The 23,535-nt window shown below is 50.0% G+C and overlaps 1 protein-coding gene across 2 annotated transcripts in view; it reads right to left on the bottom strand.

Moving 5' to 3' along the window:
- Nucleotides 1-23,535, bottom strand: part of ZC3H3 (zinc finger CCCH-type containing 3) — a 379,413-nt gene that overhangs the window by 18,510 nt on the left and 337,368 nt on the right. For both annotated transcript variants that reach the window (XM_053250211.1, XM_053250209.1), the window contains one exon: nucleotides 14,950-15,143. In XM_053250211.1, coding sequence (XP_053106186.1) covers nucleotides 14,950-15,143 — 194 coding nt within the window. The remainder of the gene's footprint in view (nucleotides 1-14,949; nucleotides 15,144-23,535) is intronic.

Here is a 23,535-nt window from a genome sequence, read left to right as displayed (position 1 = left end):
GTAGTAGGAAGTGGAGGAAGGGCCTGCCTCAACCACAGTGGGACAGTTACCCCCCCATGCAGAAGGGGTTTGTCTGTGTAACTGGCACAATCACATTTTGAAGTCTGGTGCGGGTCTTGCAGTCAGACTCTTGACTGCCCTGCATCATGCTGTGGGCACAGGATGGTCTCTGGCTGGACATGGCCATTTACGATCTTATTGCATTTTCTAGGCAATGCTCCAGATTGCTTCTGTCGGAAGGACCTCCCGGGACTTGTGGGACACCCACCAAGTACCTTTATGGTCTAAATGTCGGGACCAGGGTGACCAACTCACAAGGGCACCACCCTCTAGCCAAGCTAAGGCCATCCGGCTGTGTCGCATTCGACCCCCTGGCTGTGGATGAGGCGGCTTCTTATGAGGCGGCTTCTTATGGGAGGAGCAGATTATGGTCTGAAACATCTTTTTCAGTTCCAACAACTGTGATGCAACCCCCCCCCCGCCCCCCGGTATGGGCAGATAAGGCATGGGTCATCATATGCAGCCTCTGGGATGAGAAAGATTCCCAAATATCTCAAGTGAGATTTTAATGCCCTCTCAGTGGGAGGTGTCTCTATGTGTGCGCACACAAGTATTACATCCACCCCCCCTCTCCCCGCATTACAAGAGGAAGGAGCTTTCAAAGCCCGAGCAATGATTAATCCGCAAAAAGTGAGGATCACAGGCTGCCAAATGAAGGAGGCTTGGCAGATCTGAAAGTTGCCTGCAAATCAATAAGGAGAGAGCAGAGACTGGGGAAACTGCAGACACAATTAGAGGTGCACAAATGAAGAGATCAGAAAGCACATTTTCAAAGGCCTTCCTGAGGGACAGGCAGCTATGGGCTGGATTCTGAGCGAGAGCCCACTGGGGACCCAGCCACACATTCGACGCTTCACCCCTTGGCTGCTGTACCAAGAAGCGGAGGAGGCACTGCCAAGAGCCAAGCCAGCAAGTTAAAGCACACTCACACTCCAGGCTCTCTCTGTGTGTGTGTGTGTGTATGCACAAGGTGGGGGCGGGTGGGTGGAGGGAGAAAGAACGGCAGCAGGGCACAATGGAGGCTTATCACATTACGGTGCGTGGACAGTGAGAAATTTGTTCTCGCTAGGCTGGTTCACATGCCCCCTACCCAAGTTTGGGAGTTGTGCGTGCTCCCGTTTTCCGATCAGTTGTGAGTAAGAAGCAGGGTGGGAGAGGGAGGAAGTGATCACCTGCGAAGCAGCAGCTGGGACGGAGGGCTCCGTCCTAGCCAGCAGCCACACCCAGCTCTTTGACGAGGAAGAAGGGAGAGCCAGCTCGCCCGCCCGCCCGCCCGCCCAGCGGCTGCTTAGCAGACCATCCCTGCTGGTGCCTCTGACCTCGTCTCAAGCCCCCAGCACCAGCAGAAAACAAGGACCCAACCTGGGAGGAGGCCGCTCCAACCCTGACTCGAATGGCGAGGACAGCCCTCCACCCTCCTGTGAGATTAGGATTTGGCATCAGACCAAGAAAAATGATGGCACCCGGTTGAGGGCAGACGGAAGGAAGTCCTTCACGCAGCCAGTGATTGATGCCGCTGCCAGAAGACACAGCGATGGCACGAAAGGAGGGTGAGGCACTTTCGTGGAAGGGTGGATAGAAGCCATGGCAGATCTAATGGCGCCTCCCGGATTAGATGCAGCGCTCTTCCGACTGCTGAGGGGTGAGCAAGGCACGGCTCCATCATGCTTACCGGCGAACCTCCCACAGCGTTTGACTTGGCCACTGCTGGGAGTGTTGGGTGTGACCGACAGACCCAGCAGGGCTCTTCTTGCTGTCTCAAGCTCTGGTAGCTTCCATGCGGCTTCCTCAGCAGAGTCTCCGTGCCAGAGGGCAGAGAGAGGGCCAGGAAGTGTCCAGGGAAAGGCAGACGCCCCCCACCCCGCCTGCCGAGCAGGTGAAGCCAGCCCTGCACCTCACGCGCCCCTGCCTATCCCTGTTGGATGAGGGGGGCAGCTGCAGATCTGAAAGGCCTGAAAGGCCCGGTGTACTGGGACCGTGGGGAGGGGTTCAGAAGCACAGGAAGAGCACATCGGATCCCAGAAACGGAAACCGGCTGGGCCTCCTCGTGGCTTGGGAGTCAGGCTGGCCCTGTCACAATGAAGCGGAAGTTGCCACCACAATAATGAACACACACTGTGAGGAAACGCCTTCTGCCAGCGGCGCCTTTTCCTGGGTGGGACAGACCTGGCCACTCTTGCCTTAGGAACACCCAGGCTGCACGACCAGCACGGCTCCTCTGGGGGGCTGTCAGCACCCGGCCCCACGACCCTCTCCTGTCTGAGTTGTGGCAGGTGGCTTCACAGTTTCTGCCCCCCAGCCATGCAACGGCCTGCCCCAGGGAAACCTGCCGCCGCCATCTTTGCGGACACATGGCCAAATCCAGACTTTTGAGGAGATCTTTGGGGGCAACTCCTGGGTTGAATTCGGAATGAGAGCAGAGGGCACGGTGCATCGCCAAACACTTCCCCCTGAACAGGACGCCCTCAGCCTCCTGCCATGGGGGGCCTCTTGGTCTTTTTTGTCACTTCCTGGTCAGATGGCCACAGCTGGAGCATCGACACGATGTCCTCTGCATCCTGGTGTGGCTTGTGCTATCTCCGTAGCACAACCTGCTCCATTTGGTTGCTCAGATACTCCAACCTGAAAACTCTGCAGAGCAACTGGCAAGACGGAAGAGGAGAGATTCTCTGCACATGGGGGAACTGCCTCCAAGGGTACCGCCCCTCCCCCCCCCCACTTCTGCAAGAACCTCTTTGTCACTTGGCTTTTGGTCATTACCTTTTGCAAGGTTTTTTTAGACCTCAAGACCAGTTTTAGCATTGATTCACTTCCCCTTTCATTTCTATACTACATTGTTCAATTTTTGAAAGAGCCCTACAAAGGCTGTGCTATTCTTTGACCTCCAAATTGACCTGCTCCACTGGGGTGATTTGGAGGAGTTTTGTCTGCCTGCAAACTTAAACAAGGTGCTGGAAAAATCTCCAGATTTCAAGAGTCCATGCACATAAATCCCTAGGTCAATTTGTCTACAACTTGGCAGGCTTCGTATCCTCAGAATGAGCTCCCAATCCTGCAATTTTCATCCCATTTTACCCAGTAATAAAAATGTTATAGGTGTTTTAGTGATTTCTTATTATAGTCTAGAAAATCATTTTTACATTGTTTCACTTATTTCACCTCCCACAGTAATCGCCAGAGTGGCAATGAAACGTATTTAAAAGAGAATTTTCCTCCTTTCCTCCTTTCTTTAAAAGAGGAAATAATGTTCTCAGCACACAATGTATGCATGTTTACTTTTTAGGTAAGTGCCACTGTGTTCAGTGGGGCTTACTCCCAGGAAAGTGTGCACAGGACTGCAGTCAAAACATTAAACAGAAAGGTTCCAGAGGGAGGAAACAATTTCAGGAAGTGATTTAACTAACAGGCAGCAACAATTACCAGAGAAGCAGGAGACACTTAAACCCACATCAAACACAGTTCTTTCTTTTGGAAATGGAGGCACCTCTAACCCTGAGACCTTGGGTTAGGGCGGTATAAAAATGTGCTAAATAAATAAATAAACGAACTAGCACAGCAGTTCTTAAACAACACCCCTGCCCCATTCCAAACTCTATGGGAGTCAGAGAAAACACAGCAGAAGGCGGCGAATGCTGCGAGAGTTTGAGAAACTGAAAGTAAAGAACAGCAGAATTTTTAAAAAGCCAAACATCCCTCTTTCTGCTCATGCTCATGAGAAATACAATGAGAAGGTGGGGACAAACTGGCAGTGTTCGTCCCCTATTGCAGGGAGAAAATAGCAACAGAAAAAGGGAAATCTGTGAACTGCTGCATGAAAAAGCTCCATTTCTCGTTCACTCGCAGCAAGCCAGGGAAGTATGCAGAAAAAGGGCCCTCACCTGGAAGCACCCACTGTATCGTTCCTGGTTCAGCAACCAAGGGGTACCACCTCCTTACATAAGAACATAAGGAAACCCCTGCTGGTTCAGGCCCAAGGCCCATCTAGTAGAGCATCCTGTTTCACACAGTGGCCCACAAAATGCCGCTGGAAGCCACAGTCAGGAGTTGAGGGCATGCCCTCTCTCCTGCAACTGGTACTCAAAGGCATCCTACCTCTGAGGCTGGAGGTGGCCTATAGCCCTCCGACTGTAGCTGTAGATAGACCTCTCCTCCATGAAGTTATCCAAACTCCTCTTAAAGCCATCCAGGTTGTTGGCTATTACCACATCTTGTGGCAGAGAATTGTTGATTATGCGTTGTGGGGAACAAGTTGATTATGCGTTGTGGGGAAAGTACCTCTATTTGTTGGTGTAGTGGTTAGAGTGCTGGACTAGGACTGGGGAGACCCAAGTTCAAATCCCCATTCAGCCATGATACTTGCTGGATGACTCTGGGCCAGTCACTTCTCTCTCAGCCTAACCTACTTTCACAGGATTGTTGTGAGGAGGAACGTAAGTATGTAGTACACTGCTCTGGGCTCCTTGGAGGAAGAGAGGGATATAAAATGTAAAAAATAAAATAAATAAATAAAATAGATTTCCCTGCAATCAATTTCATGGGATGACCCCTGGTTCTAGTGTTATGGGAGAGGGAGAAGAATTTCTTTCTATCCCTTTCTCCACACCATGCATGATTTCATAGACCTCTGTCATGTCTCTCAGAAGTCATCTTTTTTCTAAACTAAATAGCCCCAGGTGTTGTAGCCTTGCCTCATAAGGAAGGTGCTCTAGGCCCCTGATCATCTTGGTTGCCCTCTTCCGCACCTTCTCCAGTTCTACAATGTCCTTTTTTAGATGTGGTGACCAGAATTGTACGCAGTACTTCAGGTGTGGCCACACCATAGTTTTGTATAAGAGCATGATAATATTAGCCGTTTTATTTTCAATCCCCTTCCTAATGATCCCTACAGGTGAAACACGGAGAATTAGAATATCGTGCAAAAGTCCATTAATTTCAGTAATGCAAATTAAAAGGTGAAACTGACATATGAGACAGACGCATTACATGCAAAGCGAGATAAGTCAAGCCTTAATTTGTTATAATTGTGATGATCATGGCGTATAGCTCATGAAAACCCCAAATCCACAATCCCAGAAAATTAGAATATTACATGGAACCAAGAAGACAAGGATTGTAGAATAGAACAATATCGGACCTCTGAAAAGTATACAGTGTACTGTGCTTGATTGGCCAGCAAACTCGCCTGACCTGACCCCATAGAGAATCTATGGGGCATTGCCAAGAGAAGGATGAGAGACATGAGACCAAACAATGCAGAAGAGCTGAAGGCCGCTAATGAAGCATCCTGGTCTTCCATAACACCTCATCAGTGCCACAGGCTGATAGCATCCATGCCACGCTGCATTGAGGCAGTAATTGCTGCAAAAGGGGCCCAAACCAAGTACTGAATACATATGCATGCTTCTACTTTTCAGAGGTCCGATATTGTTCTATTCTTCAATCCTTGTCTTCTTGGTTCCATGTAATATTCTAATTTTCTGGGATTGTGGATTTGGGGTTTTCATGAGCTGTATGCCATGATCATCACAATTATAACAAATTAAGGCTTGATTTATCTTGCTTTGCATGTAATGCGTCTGTCTCATATATCAGTTTCACCTTTTAATTTGCATTACTGAAATTAATGGACTTTTGCACGATATTCTAATTTTCCGAGTTTCACCTGTAGTATAGAATTGGCCTTTTTCACAGCTGCCACACACTGAGTTGACACTTTCAATGAGCTGTCCACCACGAACCCAAGATCCCTCTCCTGGTCAGTCACTGACAGCTCAGATCCCATTAACATATACTTGAAGTTGGGGTTTTTCGTCCCAATGTGCATCACTTTACACTTGCCAACACTGAACCACATTTGCCATTTTGTCGCCCACTCACCCAGTTTGGAGAGCTCTTTTTGGAGCTCTTCACAATCCATTTTGGATTTCACTACCCGAAACAGTTTGGTATCATCTGCAAATTTGGCTACCTCACTGCTTACCCCAGCTTCTAGATAATTTATGAATAAATTAAAAAGCACCGGTCCCAGTACAGATCCCTGGTGGACGCCACTTCTTACTTCCTTCCATTGTGAAAACTCTCAGTTTATACCTACCCTCTGTTTCCTGTCCTTCAACCAGTTAGCAATCCACACATGTACTTGTCCCCTTATCCCATGACTGCTAAATTTCCTCAGGAGTCTTTGATGAGGAACTGTGTCAAATGCTTTTTGGAAGTCTGCCACAGGACGTGGTGACAGCCAACAACCTAGATGGCTTTAAGAGGGGTTTGGGTGATTTCATGGAGGAGAGGTCTATCAATGGCTACTAGTCGGAGGGCTGTGGGCCACCTCCAGCATCAAGGGCAGGGTGCCTCTGAGTACCAGCTGCAGGGGAGTAATGGCAGGAGAGAGGGCACGCCCTCAACTCCTGTCTGTGGCTTCCAGCAGCATCTGGTGGGCCACTGTGCGAAACAGGATGCTGGACTAGATGGGCCTTGGGCCTGATCCAGCAGGGCTGTTCTTATGTTCTTATGTCAACTGGATCACCTTGATCCACACACTTGTTGACACTCTCAAAGAACTCCAAAAGGTTGGTCAGGCAAGATTTCCCTTTGCAGAAGCCATGCTGATTCTCTCCCAGCAGGGCCTGTTCTTCTATGTGCTTTACAATTTTATCCTTGAGGGTGCTTTTCATCAATTTGCCTGGAACGGACGTTAAGCTAACCGGCCTGTAATTTCCTGGATCGCCCCTGGATCCCTTTTTGAAAATTGGTGTTACATTGGCTACTTTCCAGTCCTCTGGTACAGAACCTGATTGCAGGGATAAGTTATATATTTTAGCAAGGAGGTCGGCAATTTAACATTTGGGTTCTTTGAGGACTCTTGGAAGGATGCCATCTGACCCTGGCGATTTGTTAGTTTTCAGTTTTTCCTGTTTAGAACACCATCTCTTGTCACTTCTATCTGACTCAGTTCATTAGCCTCCATCCCCGAAAAGCCTGGTTCAGGCACAGGTATATGCTCATTAGCCCCTGCCGTGAAGACGGATTCAAAGAACTCATTTAGCTTCTCTGCAACCTCCATATCCTCCTTAATAATCCCTTTCACTTCCTCATTGTCTAATGGTCCAACCGCCTTTCTGGCAGGTTTCCTTCTTCTGATGTATTTAAAGAAGTTTTTGTTATTCCCCTTGATGCTTTTAGCTAAATGTTCCTCAAACTCCTTGTGTGCTCATGTGTTTCTCAATGAACTTTATTTGGAATTCAACCCTATTCTTGGCTTGCCTCTCCTCCATCACAAAATTTAGACTCTTCAGACTCAGATTTTTCTTCTTTTCAAAACAAATTTCAAGCCCTCATAGTTCTGGAGTTAACTAAAAAAATATTTGCAAGCCATGTTTTTAAAAGTAAAATTGTTCAGAGGGTATTTTCCTGACTTTCTCCCCCTACAGACCATGATCATTCCTCCTTCCTATCACAGTCTCCTTTCTAAAAGATTGCAAATTTGGCAAAAGCTCAAGCAACATGCAGACTGAGGAAAGCCATGCAAGCTGTATCGCACCATGTGCATGCAAACACAGAATCGAAGCTTGGCTTGGAGCAGAACTTCTGACCCAGGGATACTGTCTGCTTGAGGAAGGTGCCCAGGATACCCGCTACTTGTTAAGACTCAGCACTGGGAAAGCAATTATATTAGAGGTTTGTTAACTCAATTATGAAAGTAGTTTGTGATGCTTTTTAATTAACTTGTTCTGTATGCCTGATGGAACATAGATTTGCCCACATATGCCAGATGAGATCCTCAGCAAGGAGGCTGAACCATGGTGTGAAATTGGGATATCAAGGGAGGCTCTGTTTGTGTGTGTGAGGGGGGTGGGGTTAAGCTGGAGACAGAGTGTACAATCCACTGGGGCCTTTTCCTGTGCAAGCCTCACTGAAGGGAATGAGCACCATGCGCAATCAAGGGAAACACAAAGGAAAGAAAACATCTGAGGCCGTTGGGGAGCGGACTCCTACCCCTGAGACTCCCCCAAACCTTCCGACTACAAGTGGTAAAAAGTTTCTAAAAATTCTACCGTGTGATACTGCATATAAAAATTTGTGCATGCGTTCACGATCAGTGGAACAGACAAACAGGGAAGCCACTAGAAGGAGCAGAGAAAGAGGATGAGATCCACTTCAACTTCCCTCGTTGACCGGGGGACATCCCTAGCTTCTGGTGCCTCTTCTGAGTAAATCCCCATCCTTTGTTTTGCCTTGTTAACATTTTGCGAGTGTGAGCTGCTCACACTCAAAAAATTCTTGAGGGCTCAGCACCTTCCCCAAGTTAAATCACTTGATGGGAAATGGCTGCATCTCGTCTCTAACGCATATCTACAGAAAGGCGTATGAGCATTAAAGCACTTTGCAGTGCACAACCTACCACATCACACAGTGCAGCTGCTAAGATGTTGCAGGACAGTTACGCTTCTCTAGCAGGTCTTTAACCAAAAGAGCTGTTTAAATCAGTGGAGGACAAGCTACGGCAAAATTAACTCGGCAGCTGGCCAAGAGCCTTCAACAGTGTGCGACTCACCAAGTGATCCGTGGTATGAGAACTGGGCATCTAGAACACACACCTCGCATCTAGAACACATCTAGAACCAATTTCTAGATGTGCTAAAAGACTGTGCCTTAGAACAGTTAGTCATGGAACCAACCAGAGAGATGGTGACTTTGGATTTAATCTTTTGTGGTGCCCAGGACCTGGTGCGAGATGTCAGAGTTGCAGAACTATTGGGTAGCAGTGACCATAGTGTGATCCAATTCAGCTCATATGCGAGTGGGGAATTGTCAAGGAAGTCCATCACAGGTACACTGGATTTCAGAAGAGGAAACTTCTTAAAAATGAGGGGACTGGTAAGAAAGAAGTTAAAAGGGAAAGTCAGGACGATCAAATCAGGGTTCTGTACCAGAGGACTGGAAAGTAGCCAATGTGATTCTAATTTTCAAGAAGGGATCCAGGGGGGATCCAGAAAATTACAGGCCAGTCAGCTTAACTTCGGTGCCGGATAAATTGATGGAAAGCATACTTAAGGACAAAATTGTTAAGCATATAGAAGAACAGGCCTTGTTGAAGGAGAAGCAACATGGCTTCTGCAAGGGAAAGTCTTGCCTCACTAACCTTTTGGAGTTCTTTGAGAGTGTCAACAGGCATGTGGATAAACGTGATCTGGTTGACATCGTATACTTGGACTTCCAAAAAGCTTTTGACAAAGTTCCCCACCAAAGGCTCTTGAGTAAACTTAGCAGTCATGGAATAAGGGAACAGGTTCATGTATGGATTGGTAACTTGTTGAAGGACAGGAAACAGAGAGTAGGAATAAATGGACAGTAGGTAGGAAGTGGGGTCCACCAGGGATCGGTACTGTACTCTTTGAGAGCATCAACACAAATGTTTATAAAGGGGATCCAGCTGAAAGGAGATCCAGTTGACAGAGTATACTTCAACTTGCAAAAAGCTTTTGACAAAGTTCCTCTCAAAGACTCTTGAGAAAACTTAGCAGTCATGAGATAAGGGGACAAGTTCATGTGTGGATTGGTAACTGATTGAAGGACAGTAAAAAGAGGGTAGTATAAATGGACAGTTCTCTAACGCCTGCTAACTTGGCATAGAGGCACTTTTTAATGTGGTGATTCTCTTTATTTAGCAGGGGGAGAGTAACTGGCCCTATCCATCCCCAGCACAGTATCGCTCCAGTGACTCCTGCTGGTGTCTATCTCATGTTTCTTTTTAGATTGTGAGCCCTTTGGGTCAGGGAGCCATTTTGTTTATCTTATTTATTTGTTATTTCTCTGTGTGAACCGCCCTGAGCCATTTTTGGAAGGGCAGTATGGAAATTGAATAAATAAATAAATAAAATAATAAATGGAGGCAGGTAAGAAGTGGGGTCCCCCAGGGATCTGTACTGGGACCAGTGCTTTTTAATTTATTCATAAATGATCTAGAAGTTGGAGTAAGCAGTGAAGTGGCCAAATTTGCAGATGACACCAAACTATTTAGGGTAGTGAAATACAAAACAGGTTACGAGGAGCTCCAAAAGGATCTCTTCCAACTGTGGGAGTGGGCAACAAAATGGCAAATGTGGTTCAATGTTAGCAAGTGTAAAGTGATGCAAATTAAGGCTAGGGATGTGCTTGAACCATGGTTGAAAACATTGTTTAAACATTTTCAAGGAAGTTAGATAGGGAATTTTAAGAAATAGAAGAGCAGGTGCTCACCTGCTCTCCGCCACCCCTTCCAGCTTCCTGCTGGGGCGGCATGGGTCTCAGAAAGCCCCGCTAGCTGTCAGCACACAAATGGCACACACTTATAAAGCCCTAAACAGCTTGGGCCCTGGGTATTGAAGAGAACGTCTTCTTCGTCATTAACCCCACCGCCCGTTGAGATCATCAGGAGTGGTCTGTCTGCAGTTGCCACCGGCTCGTCTGGAGGCCACTCAGGGGCGGGCCTTCTCTGTTGCTGCCCCGAGGCTTTGGAATGCGCTCCCTGTTGAAATAAGAGCCTCCCCATCTCTGACAGCTTTTAAAAAGTCTCTAAAGACGCATTTCTTCACCCAGACTTGTAACTGATATTGTTTTGATTGTTTTAATGTTGTTTTTAGAATATTGTTTTAAAATTTTAAATTATGTCTTAAATTTATTGCTTTTAAATTTTTTGTTTTTGTTTTTAATTAATGGCTTACTTTTAATCTTGTTGTAAACTGCCCAGAGATGTAAGGTTTGAGCGGTGTAAAAATATGATAAATAAATAAATAATAAATAAATAAATGGCATCCGCGCATGTGCAGTCAACAACACCATGTGTTAGATGATGCACACCAACAACACCACCACCACCACCACCACCACAGAGATATGATAACAGGTCTATAAAATGCTGCAGGGTGAGGAGAGAGTGGATAGAGAGAATGTTTCCTCCCTCTTGTATAAAACCAGAAGCAGGGGTCATCCCATGAAACTGATTATGTCCATGGACCCGGTTTGGCCAGTTTGGTCCGAATCTGAACCGGATCCAAACCGACCCGACCCGGTTTGGCCACAGAACTGGGCTGAGCCAGTTCAGGGGATATACCTGAAAAGCAGAATCCAGTAAGGATTTTCCTTTATAAGGAGGGGGGACCCTTCAGGAGTTAAGGGGCAGCAAGAGATGTAAAGAGGGGCTTACACTGCCTGCACAGTTGCAGCTGCCACTGAACGCCCGAAGCCACTGGCCTCTGGTGGCTTGATAAAAAGGAGAGAGGAGCGTGCTGGGGGTGGCCAGTGGCGGTGCTGGCAGCCATGCCAGCAGGGTAAGCAGTTCTATGCATCTCTCGCCACCCCTGCCTGGCCGCTCATCATGCAGAACCAGTTTGGTCCACGACTGAACCTGCGAACCAGTTCTGCAGGAACCATTCATGCACACCCCTAAAACTGATTGCCAAGAAATGGCAAAAGAAAGTCTCCCCCCACCAACAAAATGGATAATTAGTCTATAGAATTCCCTACTACAAGAATTAATCTATGGAATTCTCTGCCACAAGATGTGGTGACAGCCAACAACCTGGATGGCTTTAAGAGGGGTTTGGACAATTTCATGGAAGAGAGGTCTATCACTGGCTGCTAGTCGGAGGGCTATAGGCCACCTCCAGCCTCAGAGGTAGGATGCCTCTGAGTACCAGTTGCAGGGGAGTGACTGCAGGAGGGAGGGGGCATGCCCCTTTCAACTCCTGCCTGTGGGCATCTCGGAAGCATCTGGTGGGCACTGTGTGAAACAGGATGGTGGACTAGATGGGCCTCCTTGGGCCTGATCCAGCAGGGCTATTCTTCTGTTCTTAACCACCATGTGACAGCTCCAGGTAGGGCTTGTGGGCGTTACACAGGTGTGTGTTTTGGGGAGGGGAAGGTGGGCTTGGAAAGCTCATCCTGCAGAAATGGGAGCGGTAAACAAAACCAGAAGCGCTGTATTCCAATGAATTTTCCAAAGCGAAAGTGTTTTGAGCGTGCTCAGTGGAGCTGTTAAAAAAGACTGGAGCGAGCATCTTCCATTAACGTTACGACCGTGAAATATGACAATAAAATGATAGCCGTATGGTCGCAAATTTGCAGCCCGCCGAGTTGCCCGGGGTTTATCCTCACTCAAACGTGCAGAGAGCTGTAAAATGTTTACAGAAAGGGTCGTTTGCCACCATAAAATCCTCTTTTCTCTCCTAAACAAGGCTGAGTGGAGTCATTTACAAACCCCAGAATGTTCATCGGGGGAGAGGGGAACATCTGTTCTCTCCAGGAGCCTACAGTGATCTTCTCGAACAAATTAACTAAAATGGGTGCTTTCTAATTAAATTAGCACTCGATTGGAAGGGCCCGCGTTGGTGCACTCAGTTGCAATTAGCATGGGGAGGACCATGCGCTCTGGCGCAAGCGATTTAGCTGGAAGGTGAAATCGGGAACGGTGCCTGACCTGCGGCCGATTAGGGAGGCAGCAGGAGGCTTTGCTCCGGCCCTCACTGCAGCCAGCCTGGATCAGAAGAAGGTGAAGGGTTTGAAGCCTTCGGGAGAGGAGACAGACAGAGAGCCAACGGTGGCTCTCGCACGAGCTCCTGCTGTGCAAGGCGACAACTCCCAGGGGCCAACAGAACTGCCTGGGGCTGAGGCACTGCAGGCGGGCAGGAAGGGAACGGAGCAGGCCGCTCTGAGGCTCACAGTGCTGGTCACTGAGCAAAGCAAGCAGGCCCAGCACTAGGTACACAAAGGCAAATAGCCAGGGGAACCGAATGGGGCCTCCATAAACAGAAGCAGTGTACCTCGGAACGAGAGATCTCCGAGGAAAAAGGGCTGCTGCTGTTTCCAGGCTCTGCTGGAGAGCTCCCTGGGACTGCTGAGCAAGCCACTGGGGGAAAGAGGATGCTGGACTAGAGGGACCTTTGACCAGATCCAGCAGGATTTGGTCTCCCCCCTGCCGCCCCGTCCGCCTTTTCTTTTCATATGACTACTCTGCACATTAACAAAAAGTATGATGGAGACCAGATGATCCCAATTCAGACCAATGGAAGTGAAATGTTGTAACCCGAAATACATTGTGCAAATTAACAAGTGTGCCCTTATTTGATCACACTTCCACTCAGAATCCACAGGCTGCTGAAATTTTTATCAGGCATTGTCTGCACAAGCCAGTCCCCCACAAATGGCCTTAAGGGCTAGAAACCTGCTCTCTTGCTTGTTTGCTTTAAAGCAGAAGTCAAGCTTCCGGCTGAACGAGCCGCTCTCTGTGCAGTCTCTCTCACGCCCTCTCCCACTGGCACAGCTTCACCTTCCACTGACACACAAACGACAAGAATTAAGGCAAGCCGATGGCTGTTATACTCTCGGTGGCACTTTCCCCACCAGCTTTCACAAATTGTGGATTGTTTGCTCCATTTTGGTTGCAGGAGAAAACCAGCTAGGAGAGCAAGGGGTCCAAGAGCCTCTTCCCCTGCCTTGCTGTGGAGGTCCAAAGGAACTGGCGTGGCGGCAAGGGAAGAACGGGCCGAGGGAAAGGCAGGTGTGTGGCTCCACCGTGGAGGAGAAAGAGGCTTTAATGAGGAGGCCCTGGTCCTCTCTGAAAGGCCATCAGTTGGCATGGTGCCACATCGGTTCTGTTCTCCCATTTACACCAGAGTTGCTCCATCCCCAATTCCAGAGGGAAATCTTGCTCCTGTAGAACAGGGGTTCCCAATCATGGATCCCCAGACACTGTTGAGACTACAACTCCCATCATCCCCAGCCACAAGGGCCAAAAGGTTCCCATCCTTTGGCCCCAGGTCCAACAACATCTGGAAGCCCCTGGACTATATTGCCAGCTGGTCAGTCCCCAATTCCTCTTTCTGCCTTGTCTTGCGTGTCCAATGGGGAGGGACCATAAGCATTCCTACAGAGCACCTCACCTATGGGTCTGCTAAATGCACTTGAAGGAGGGAGCCTAACGGAAAGGAACAGGCCGGAAAAACACAGAGGCCAGTAGCAGGAGTGGGCAATGCTGAGGAGCTTCAGAACTTCTCTGCCTCAGAGCAGGCTCCACACTCTCCATTTTGAATGACAGTCTGCCATACCCCAAGGGCTCCAGGTGGTAAGGACTGTATTTTGTAAGGAAGGGCTGATGGACAGAGGAGACCTTGTGGAAGTGGAACCACCCAAGAGCCGAAGGAATTAGGAAGGGAAACCTGCCCCTAGAGAGGGTGGGAGCAGGAAGGCCAGGCTTGGACTGAATGGGGCAGAGCCCAGGAAGCACTGATCTCTGGTGGGATTCCGCTTCCATTCCTGTAGAAATGAGATGATGCCAGAATCCCTCCCCTCCATTTGTTTTCTAGCCCACATTTTTCCTGAATCAGTTGAAGGTTTGTATTTCTGAGTCTTAAATTTTTCGGAAGAGTTAATTCTCTGTGGTACAATGAAATAAGAAAATGAAGGTATTAAGAAACTGAGTGGGCCTCCTTAAATGTATATACACCAACAAAAGACTCTTGGGCTGAGACAGTGTTGTTCAATCAAGCCTCAATCTCTAGGACAAAGCAAGCGCCCCCTTGGTTATATCATGGAGGAGGAGCTCCCCCCACTCCAACATACATGCAGACACACACACACACACCACGCGGACATCCTAGCTTCTTTCCTGGGATAGGAAAACCATCTTGTGCAAATGATCCCTCCTGCCCCTCCTTTCCACTTCAACTCCCAACTAATCACTTCCCTGAAAGGACTTTCATTGCACCTTATGTCAGGGTTGTGTGATCCAGCAAAGTCTGGCAAATGAACTCTCCGGGCGGGAATCCTGTGGGAAGATACCTTGGCCTCCCAGAGAAGAGGGAAGCCCAGAAACAGACAGAGGTGAGCGCACCAAGTCAGTCGCCTGGGTACCTGCTTCCTCCATGCTCCTGTCTCTGGCAGGCTGGGGCTCTTCCTCCACCGGAGAGGTGGGAGGCGACTGGAGAGAGATGAAGGAGGGCAGCTTGGTCAGCTTGCTGGTTTGCAAGGGGGCCTTCTGGCTCCAAAGGGGGGCTCCATGCTCTGTGCCTGAAGGGCCTGGGGTCTCCTCCTCCTCTTCCTTGAGCCTAAGAGAGAAAGAGAGAAATTAAAAACTCAGCTCATGAAGAACTGTTTATGCTAGTGGGAGATACAGCCGGATTCTGCAAAGCGCATTTGGATTAGCAGGGTTAATCCCATCATTAGCAGGTAAATATTACACAAAGGGGGGAAGCTGGGAGAGATGGATCCATTCCCTGAGGGGACGAGGGACCACAGCCTACCTGGATGGAGCTCAGAAACACCCACCAGCACCACTGAGGGCACAAGGGTGGGTGGTGGGTGGGGGGCGCCACCAACAGGTGAGAGCACTTTTAATTTGGAAAACATTTCACAGTCTATTTTCCCCTTCTCAACAACCTTGTGAGGTTGGCCACTGTTGCCCTGAAAATGCAAAATTGAGGCTGACACACACGGACTTGTCCAAGAGACACGGCGAGTCTGCAGCAGGGGTAGGACTTGGCAGAGTTAAGCCCTCCGTGGGCGAAAGTAGAGCCAGAAGGGTCAGAACCCAACCAGACACGAGACCCTACAGAGGCGCCCTCCATGGAGGAGGAAGTAGCGGCCCCTGTGGGGGCCTCTGGCATGGATTGGGACCCCACAGTGACCATAGCCCCTGTGGATGATCCTCCTGAGGGGATGGGGTTCTGAGGGGTCTGGCATCCCCCTTCTGGTTGACTGCCCCAGTTCCAGACCCCCATCACCCCCAGGAACAATGGTGACAATGAATCGGGGCCAAAGTCCAGAAGTGGCAGAGAAGTGTCCACCTAGTCATCCGGGGTCTCCCTCCCTGTAGGCCTACTCAAGAAGAGGACGCAGACACAGGGGCATCCCCTGGATGCCATTAGATGCAGTCAGAATAGAGGGGGGGGGATGAGTAAAAGAGCTCAGGAACTGTCCAAGTGGGGCCTTGTTGGCTAGGACCACACATCTGATCGGTTCAATGACCTCGCTCCCATGGGCTTTATTTGCGACAACAGCACATAGCTCAATTCTATTGACTGATTGTATGCATTTATACACCACCTCAACTTGGGTCTCTGGGCAATTTACATCCCAATCGACTGGGATCACTCAGGGAGGAAAGAAACGGAGAAAACGCCCAAAGTGGGGTGTGGGGGGAAACAGTGCGGGGGGTGGGGTGGGGGAGGCAACCTAGACTGACAACTGCATTGCCTAGAGAGGAGACTGCCTAGCTACTTTTGATACAAGCCCCCCCCCCATGGGGCAAAATGACACAGCTCATCAGAACAAAGAATTCCAAGGTTTTGGGATAGGTGTGAATAAGCCACCAAAAATTAAAATAAATAATAATAATCCAAAGGACAGGCATTCATGCTTTTGACTCAGATCCTATTTAATGTGAAGCAAGCACATTATTTGAATGGTTAAACATTTTTAAAATGAGCCCTGCCCAAGGCAGATGCACACACACAGTCCACTGCTATTGGCCCCACATAGTGGGGGGGGGGGGAGCTGGAGCTGCTATAATCCTCCAATGTAGTCTGGTGCTAGTATTCCAGTATTTGCGGGGGCGGTTTGCTGAAAAAGAGTACTTTTCTTACAACCTGCAGCTGTGTCCAGTGTGGTGACTGACTTAGCAACATCTAAGAGACCATAGGCAGGCTTCTGCACAGCACTGCACACGATACCAGGAGATAAGTGATCGGCCTTTCAGCAGGTGGGTTGGGGGTTTTAAGAAAATACAAATTTGGCGAGGTGTGCGTGCAAACTTGAGATTATTATTTTTTGCGGCATGATCAGACAATTTGTTTCGCGATCTGTCACACAATTCGTCATACTGTCGGACGATCAAAAAGGACCGTTTCAGGGCAGCCCATGGGCAGTGTCCCCTCTCACAGGGATTCCCAGATGTTGCTGACTACAACTCCCAGAATCCCCAGCTGCAATGGCTTTTGCTTGGGGATCCTGGGAGTGGTAGTCCACAAGATCTGGGAATCCCTGTGAGAGGGGACACTGCCTCCCGGTGGCGTCCCCCGCCCTGCAACAAAAGCCAGACCTGGAGAACACTCGCCCTTCAGCCCTCCTCCTCCCAGTCTCCAGACCAGCACTTCAAAGATGAGCGGAGAGCACCGCCCTGAGCAAGCTGCCACCCATGCAAGAAGTGGGACCCTCTGGGGCAGTGGCCCACCCGAGGGACTACAAGTCCCATCACCCTCAGCTGTACTTTGATGTGGATGATGGGAGCTGCACTGCAGCCCCCCAAAGAGCGGCAGGGCTGGGGCTGGCCATTCCTGTCCTGGGTGGCTCTTCCTCTCGAGGAGACCTGGTGCTCTCCACGGAGCCTCCTTACAGCCTTTGCCCTTGTTGGGGCCAGGGCTGATCAGCCAGGCAGAAGCAAAAGCCACTTGGATGCCCATTAGCAAAGCGCCGTTTTAAAAACTGACCGGGCACATTTTCAGGAGAGGTTATTGGCATACTATCCAGAAAGGGAGTGTGATCGTGATGCAGTGGTCAGACTGCCAGACAAGGACTCGGGAGACCCAGGTTCAACCATGATTCTTATGGTGTGACCTTGGGCCAGTCACGCTTCCCAGCCTCACAGGGTTGTTGTGAGGACAAGAGAGAGAGTGTGTGTGTGGGTGGGGGGGGGGAGAAACATGTAGCTTACTGGGAGAAGAGCAAGATTCATTCATTCATTCATTCATGACTTTATGCCCTAATTGTACACCTTTCCTTCCTCTTCCCTCTCCAGCCCGAGGGCAAGTGAGTAACCTAAACCTCAAGTTACCAGGAGCAACTTCTGTGCTCAGCTCATAAAACAGAAGGTGCTAGATCTCATGATATCCTGCACACCATACCCATGTATCTCCTTAATCTCATGTACGAAGATTTGTGACAGCCATTTAATGGCCTTGAGAAAACACTCTGCACATTCCCAGAGGGCCCCCCCCCACAGTGCAGCTTCACAAGCTCCTGGCCTGAGCTTCAGGACTCGGCTGGGGCTCCAATCAAGCAGGGAACACCCCCCCTCTCCCCCCACAGTGGCTCGAGTCCTTGCCCACCCCCAAGGCTCACACCTCTGAGCAAATCCGGCTAATGTGATGTTTCATCATGTTTGACATCTCTGTCGGCAGCACTAATCAAGACAGAGAGACTGCGAGCCGCTCCTGTCTCCTTCCCCGGAAGGGGGATTGGGCGGCCCTTGTGGGACCACACAGAGCTCCTCTCTGCGGCCTCCTCCTCCTCCTCCTCCTCCTCCTCCTCCTCCTCCTCCCACCTCTCACATTCCTACCTAAAAGGAGCCAGGAAGTATTTTGCACCTCCTTGGCACAGAGGGGGTGGGAGCTGGGGGGGGGGGCATTCCAAGTTCATTCTGTCACCCTGCCTAACTCTGGAGAGGCCGCTGGTAGCTGCAGCCGCCCCAAAGTGCTGCCATACAAGGCAGGGCTGGGGGCGCCCCAGAGGACTCCCAAGGGCCCAATATAGAGAGGAGCTGCTGCCGCCGCGGGGCGTTCCTGCCTCCCCCCCCCGCCGCAGGACTTATGCAGCCAGAAGGCCTCCCCCAGCCCTCTCCAAGTTGAGCTGGTGCTGCCCGGGCACCCCCCAAAGCAGGGTTCTCAAGCCTGGGTCCCCAGAGAGGACTGCAACGTCCGTCATGCCCGGCCAATGTGGCTGGGGATGTTGGGAGTTGTAGTCCAACATCGGGGGACCCAAGCTGGAGAACCCCTGCCCTAAACTCTTAAGAACCATCACCACAGGCATCCCAGAGCTATGCATGTTAACCACTGGAAGTCTCACTGGAATCAGTGGGGATTCACTCCCATTTATTATTATTACTATTACATTTATATCCCGCTCTTCCTCCATGGAGCCCAGAGCGGTGTACTACATACTTGAGTTTCTCCTCACAACAACCCTGTGAAGTAGGTTAGGCTGAGAGAGAAGCGACTGGCCCAGAGTCACCCAGCTACTTTTATGGCTGAATGGGGATTTGAACTCGGGTCTCCCCGGTCCTAGTCCAGCACTCTAACCACTACACCACACTGGCTCACAGTGCCTGGCACTCTCCGTACAGCGCAGGGGAGACAACCACATCTCTTTAGCTGCTTCGCTGCACAACCCCCCTGTGCAGTAGGCCACTCCCAGTCCCATTTGACAGACAGGAAAGTGAGGTGGCAACGCTGATCTTTGTCCAAGTCCTCCCAGTGACCCCACGGCTGAGGAAGAGCTGGAATCGGGGGTTAACCCGTGGGTGCCCTGGTAGCGCTAAGGCTGGAGTGATGAGTTTGGCCACCCAAGACCCACCCTGAAAGCCCTTCCTCAGCCACAGAGCTCAGTCGGTGGCCCTGGGGCAAATGAGTCACCCTCTGGTGGCCTCAGCTACCCAACAGGGCCGTTGTGAGGAAAAGACGTAGCAGTCTGATTATCGACTGCAGTCGGCACGGAGAAGCCCTGTATTTGGACTGAAATCCACTTCCCCTCCAAGGCTCCAGGCTGGGGAAGTGAACAAAACAAAACAGAGCAGGAGTCAAGGTGGCTGCCAGGGGTCTCCCAACTGTCCCTCTTCCGGGAGCTTGGGGGCGGAAGGGGGACCCTCTCCAGACAAGGAGCTGGCCAAGGAGGTCTGGCAGAGGGTCAGCAAGCCAAGGGACCCATGATCCGCTCTTTGCTCCCTTGTGAAAAGAAATGCCCCCTGCAGCGGGACAAAGCCAGACCCAAGAGCGGAGGGACACAAGGTCCCAATCCAGACAGAGCATCCGAGCGGCGCAGTTCCTGGCCTCATCCATCTCCACACCCCCACTAGGCGGCTGGGCATCCTTGCTCTCATTTCGCAGATGGGCCAGAGTGAAGACAGGCAGCAAAACGGAGGAAGTTTGGAGTGGGCTGCAACTCGCCAGGGATGCATCCATCCTGCCAGTGGATGTCTTGGTTTCAGACAGAACCCCAGAGCCCCCCGGAATGCTGATGGGCAACAAATGTGTTGCTCTCAAGGGGTGGGGTGGGGTGGGGTGGGGGGCTTCGATGCTCCAGCACCGGCTAGCATACGGGTTCTCTACCTTGGGTCCCCAGACGCTGTCAGGACGACCACTCCCAATAGTCCCTGCCACAACAGCCCAAGGCCCTGGTGGCTGGGGATGATGGGAGTTGTAGTCCAACCGCCCCCGGGCTAGCCTAGAGGTTACCACAGGCCTTCTGAAGTGTGTGGGGTCCTGTGCTGGATGGATAGCCCCACTCCATCCACTTCTCCCCCACCTCATGTGGCTGCACAAGGCCTCAGAGGTCGCGGTGGGGGGTGGGGGGCAGGGGAAACGGAGCTGAAGCTGAGGAGCCAATGGCCCCATCAGGGGACGGTCACCGGAGGGGACATCAGAGGAGCCCTGAGGCTGCTGCCAGGTGAAAAGGGCCCAGGGCCCAGTCTTGGGAGGCGTGGCGGTCGAAGCCGGAAGTGGGTGTCCGCTGAGGCAGTGCAGGAGGGGGCCAGAGGCAGCCAGGCCAGGGTGGATTTTTCTGGAGCTCAGCTGGGGGCTGAGTGGCAGGGCTGGGTGGTGGGGGGAAGCCAGCTGCGGCTTAAGCCCTTCCTCTCCTCCGCCTCGCCTCGCCTCGCCTGGGACCGGAGCCGAGAGCCTCTCAGCAGCCTCTGCAGCCCTCCAAAGCGAGGGCACCTTTTGGCTGATGCACGGCTTTGGAACGACAGCTGCCCCACCCAAGGGCTTGGGGGGCTTTCCAGCCAGGCTTCCTCGGCCTTGAGAGTTCTCCGGCCTCACCTCTCAAGTCCAGACCTCAGAGACAGGGCTGCAGCCCAAAGGAGGAACCCCTGCATGGGGGAAAGTGTGGGGGTACAGAGACGACGGGGACGTGTCTGGTGCGGACGGATTTGAGTGGCGGGAAGTCAGTCAGCCAAGACAGAGAGGCCCCCTCCTGCCAGAAGAGCCTCAGACAGAGCGAGCATGTCCTCTTCTATTCTGGGCCGACACAGAGAGATATCTGCTTTATTCTGTCCAAGTAGGGGCGGGTCACCTTCTCCGCACTGCGAGGGGCAGCAGGGGACATGACAGAGCTGTCCTGAGACGGGCGGGGGGGGGGACACAGCTAATTTGCATCCATGTGATCAGCCTAATTTGCAAATTAGCACCACTCTGGGCTCCTTGGAGGAAGAGCGGGATATAAAATGTAGAGAGATAGATAGCTAGATAGATAGAATTGAAAAATATTTGGGACTCTGACAGCCCTTGCCCCCTTTTGATAATTTAGTGTGTCCATTAAAAGGGTTTTTTTTATTTGGTTGGGGAATGGATGAGATAATTTTGGGTTGAACAATCACTCGTCTTCAACTAAATCAAACAATTCAACTTAAATACATTTCTAAATTACAAAAACCTTGATAGAGGTGCCTTTTAAGAGATACAGAAAGAAGAAGTGTACAGTAGCTGTCACTTTCATATGCAAAAGCTATCAATCCTTGTTTGAAGGGAAGGTGTTTGTTAAGATCATCTTATTCATCTCTTGATCTAGCAACACACCAAAACCAAGAGACAATCAAAATGCAGATGCCATGTCCTTCGCCTGTGGCCCGTTGATTACAATTGGCCAGACTGTATCATCAACTAAAGTTTTACTTGATTAATCTGTCAGTTAAAACCAATTAATCTACCAATTAAAATGAAAGAAAGTTAGAGCTGGAAGGGACCTCTGAGGTCTTCTAGTCCCACCCCCACGCTTGGTTCAGGAATCATCCCTGACAAATGCCTGTCCCACTTCTGTCTGAAAATCTGTGTTAGGAGAGCCTAACACAGCAGAAAGCAGATTGTTCCATTGTCGGACAGCTCTTGCAGTTAGGAAAACCCTCCTGATGTCTAGCTTAAATTTGCTTTCTTCTTTCATAACCACTCAAGGGTTCTAGCATTAAGGGAGAAAAAAGCCAAGCCTCTAAGTCATCAAGTGGCTGCTTGCTGCTGTTCCCTGCCATGGAGTCTCTGGCTGAAGCTTCCCGTGGCCTCCGAAAGTTGATTCTGCATCCCGGTGCAGGCTGCAGAAGCCAGTTCACAGGGAGGCCAGTTGAGCGATGGGGGAAACCCAGGCCTCTGGTGGACTGGGGCCTGAACACTACTTGGTGCCCACAAATCTGAGCAGAAATAGGTGCAGGGCTTGGGCATGAGTGTTTCGGTCCTTGCTCTCAACTACTGAATGGTCCAGCCCAGGAAGTGGCATGTTGTTGTTTTTTACAGCCCTACTAAATGACTTCACAGGTTATTTTCTCAATGACTCCCTGAAAGACAAAACTTCTCACTGATTTCATACGGCATCTCAACTGAAGCTCAAGCCATTCCCTGCTCACAGCTCAAGCAAAAATATTCAGGGCAGCTGTAAAATTCCAGGATAAGGCAAGTCATAGAGCGCCAAGATGTACCACTAATCAGAGAAGTCCTGGCTAAGGTGGAGTTAAAAGCACCTCTTCCTTCAGGATTTTTTTGGGCAGTATTCAAGGTGTGCAGATGTGTGGGTGGTGACCCCTGGGAAGAGGGAGTCAGTCTGCAGCATGAGGACAATGAGATGACCAATCGGCCCCAAGGGCACCTAGGACAATGACCTCGGCAAGGCTCTGTCAGCTTATGCGGATACCTGCTGACCTGTTCAAGTCTGAAGCACAACCTCAACGGTGTTCCTGCCAAGCTGCTGGCTCCTCCTGCATCCAGCAGTGTTGCCCTGATCTCCTTGCCTTGTGGTTTCGATTCTACAAAGCAGCCCCCTAACCTTCTAACACGCAGGAGTAAAGATCACAGCTGGATGGCATGGGGCAATAACTGTGGCAGCAAATAACCTTACCGGATTCAAAATCATTTTGAGGAAGTAAAAAAATAAAAATAAACAAAGCATGGGGTTTTGAATCTGTGTCATTGCTGCTTGCAATTGTTTGGTCCTTTCTGCTGCTTTAATTGCTGCTATTTAGAATTATATTTTGTGATGCAATGCACTTTAAATGCTTATTGGGCCATATTTTGCTAGCAGCTTGGGTACGTTGTTAGCAGTGGAATATAAATATATTCAAAAAATCAATCATAATATTTTGCAGTTTCTATTCTGATGCCTCAACTTATGACCTACTAAGGGCTGGAAAGTAGAGATGTGAGAATCGATCTGGGTACAAATCGATTTATACCCAAATCTAGCTGATTCGGGTGATTTGGAGACTGAACAAATCAGCCCTGTGGTCCATTGGCTAGATTCGGATACAAATTGAATCATGCCAGTTTCAAATCGAATCGAGATTTGGATTCCTCCTATTAATTTCCCCAGATTCCCAGCTTTCATTAAAAAAAGAAAAAAGAAAAAAAGCTAAGCTCTAGCCCTTGTGGAAGTGGAGTTGTGGAGCAAAATGTGTGGCCACTATTTTTCAAGTGTTTGGATTCTTTGGTGTATAATACCTTTTTCTCAATGAATCCCTATGAGGATTCATTA

The sequence above is a fragment of the Hemicordylus capensis genome, chromosome 4 (assembly GCF_027244095.1).
Source record: "Hemicordylus capensis ecotype Gifberg chromosome 4, rHemCap1.1.pri, whole genome shotgun sequence".
In the NCBI taxonomy this organism is placed as follows: Eukaryota; Metazoa; Chordata; class Lepidosauria; order Squamata; family Cordylidae; genus Hemicordylus; species Hemicordylus capensis.
The sequence above is the reverse complement of the archived record's forward strand: the minus strand, read 5'-3'. Positions and strand labels throughout refer to the sequence as shown.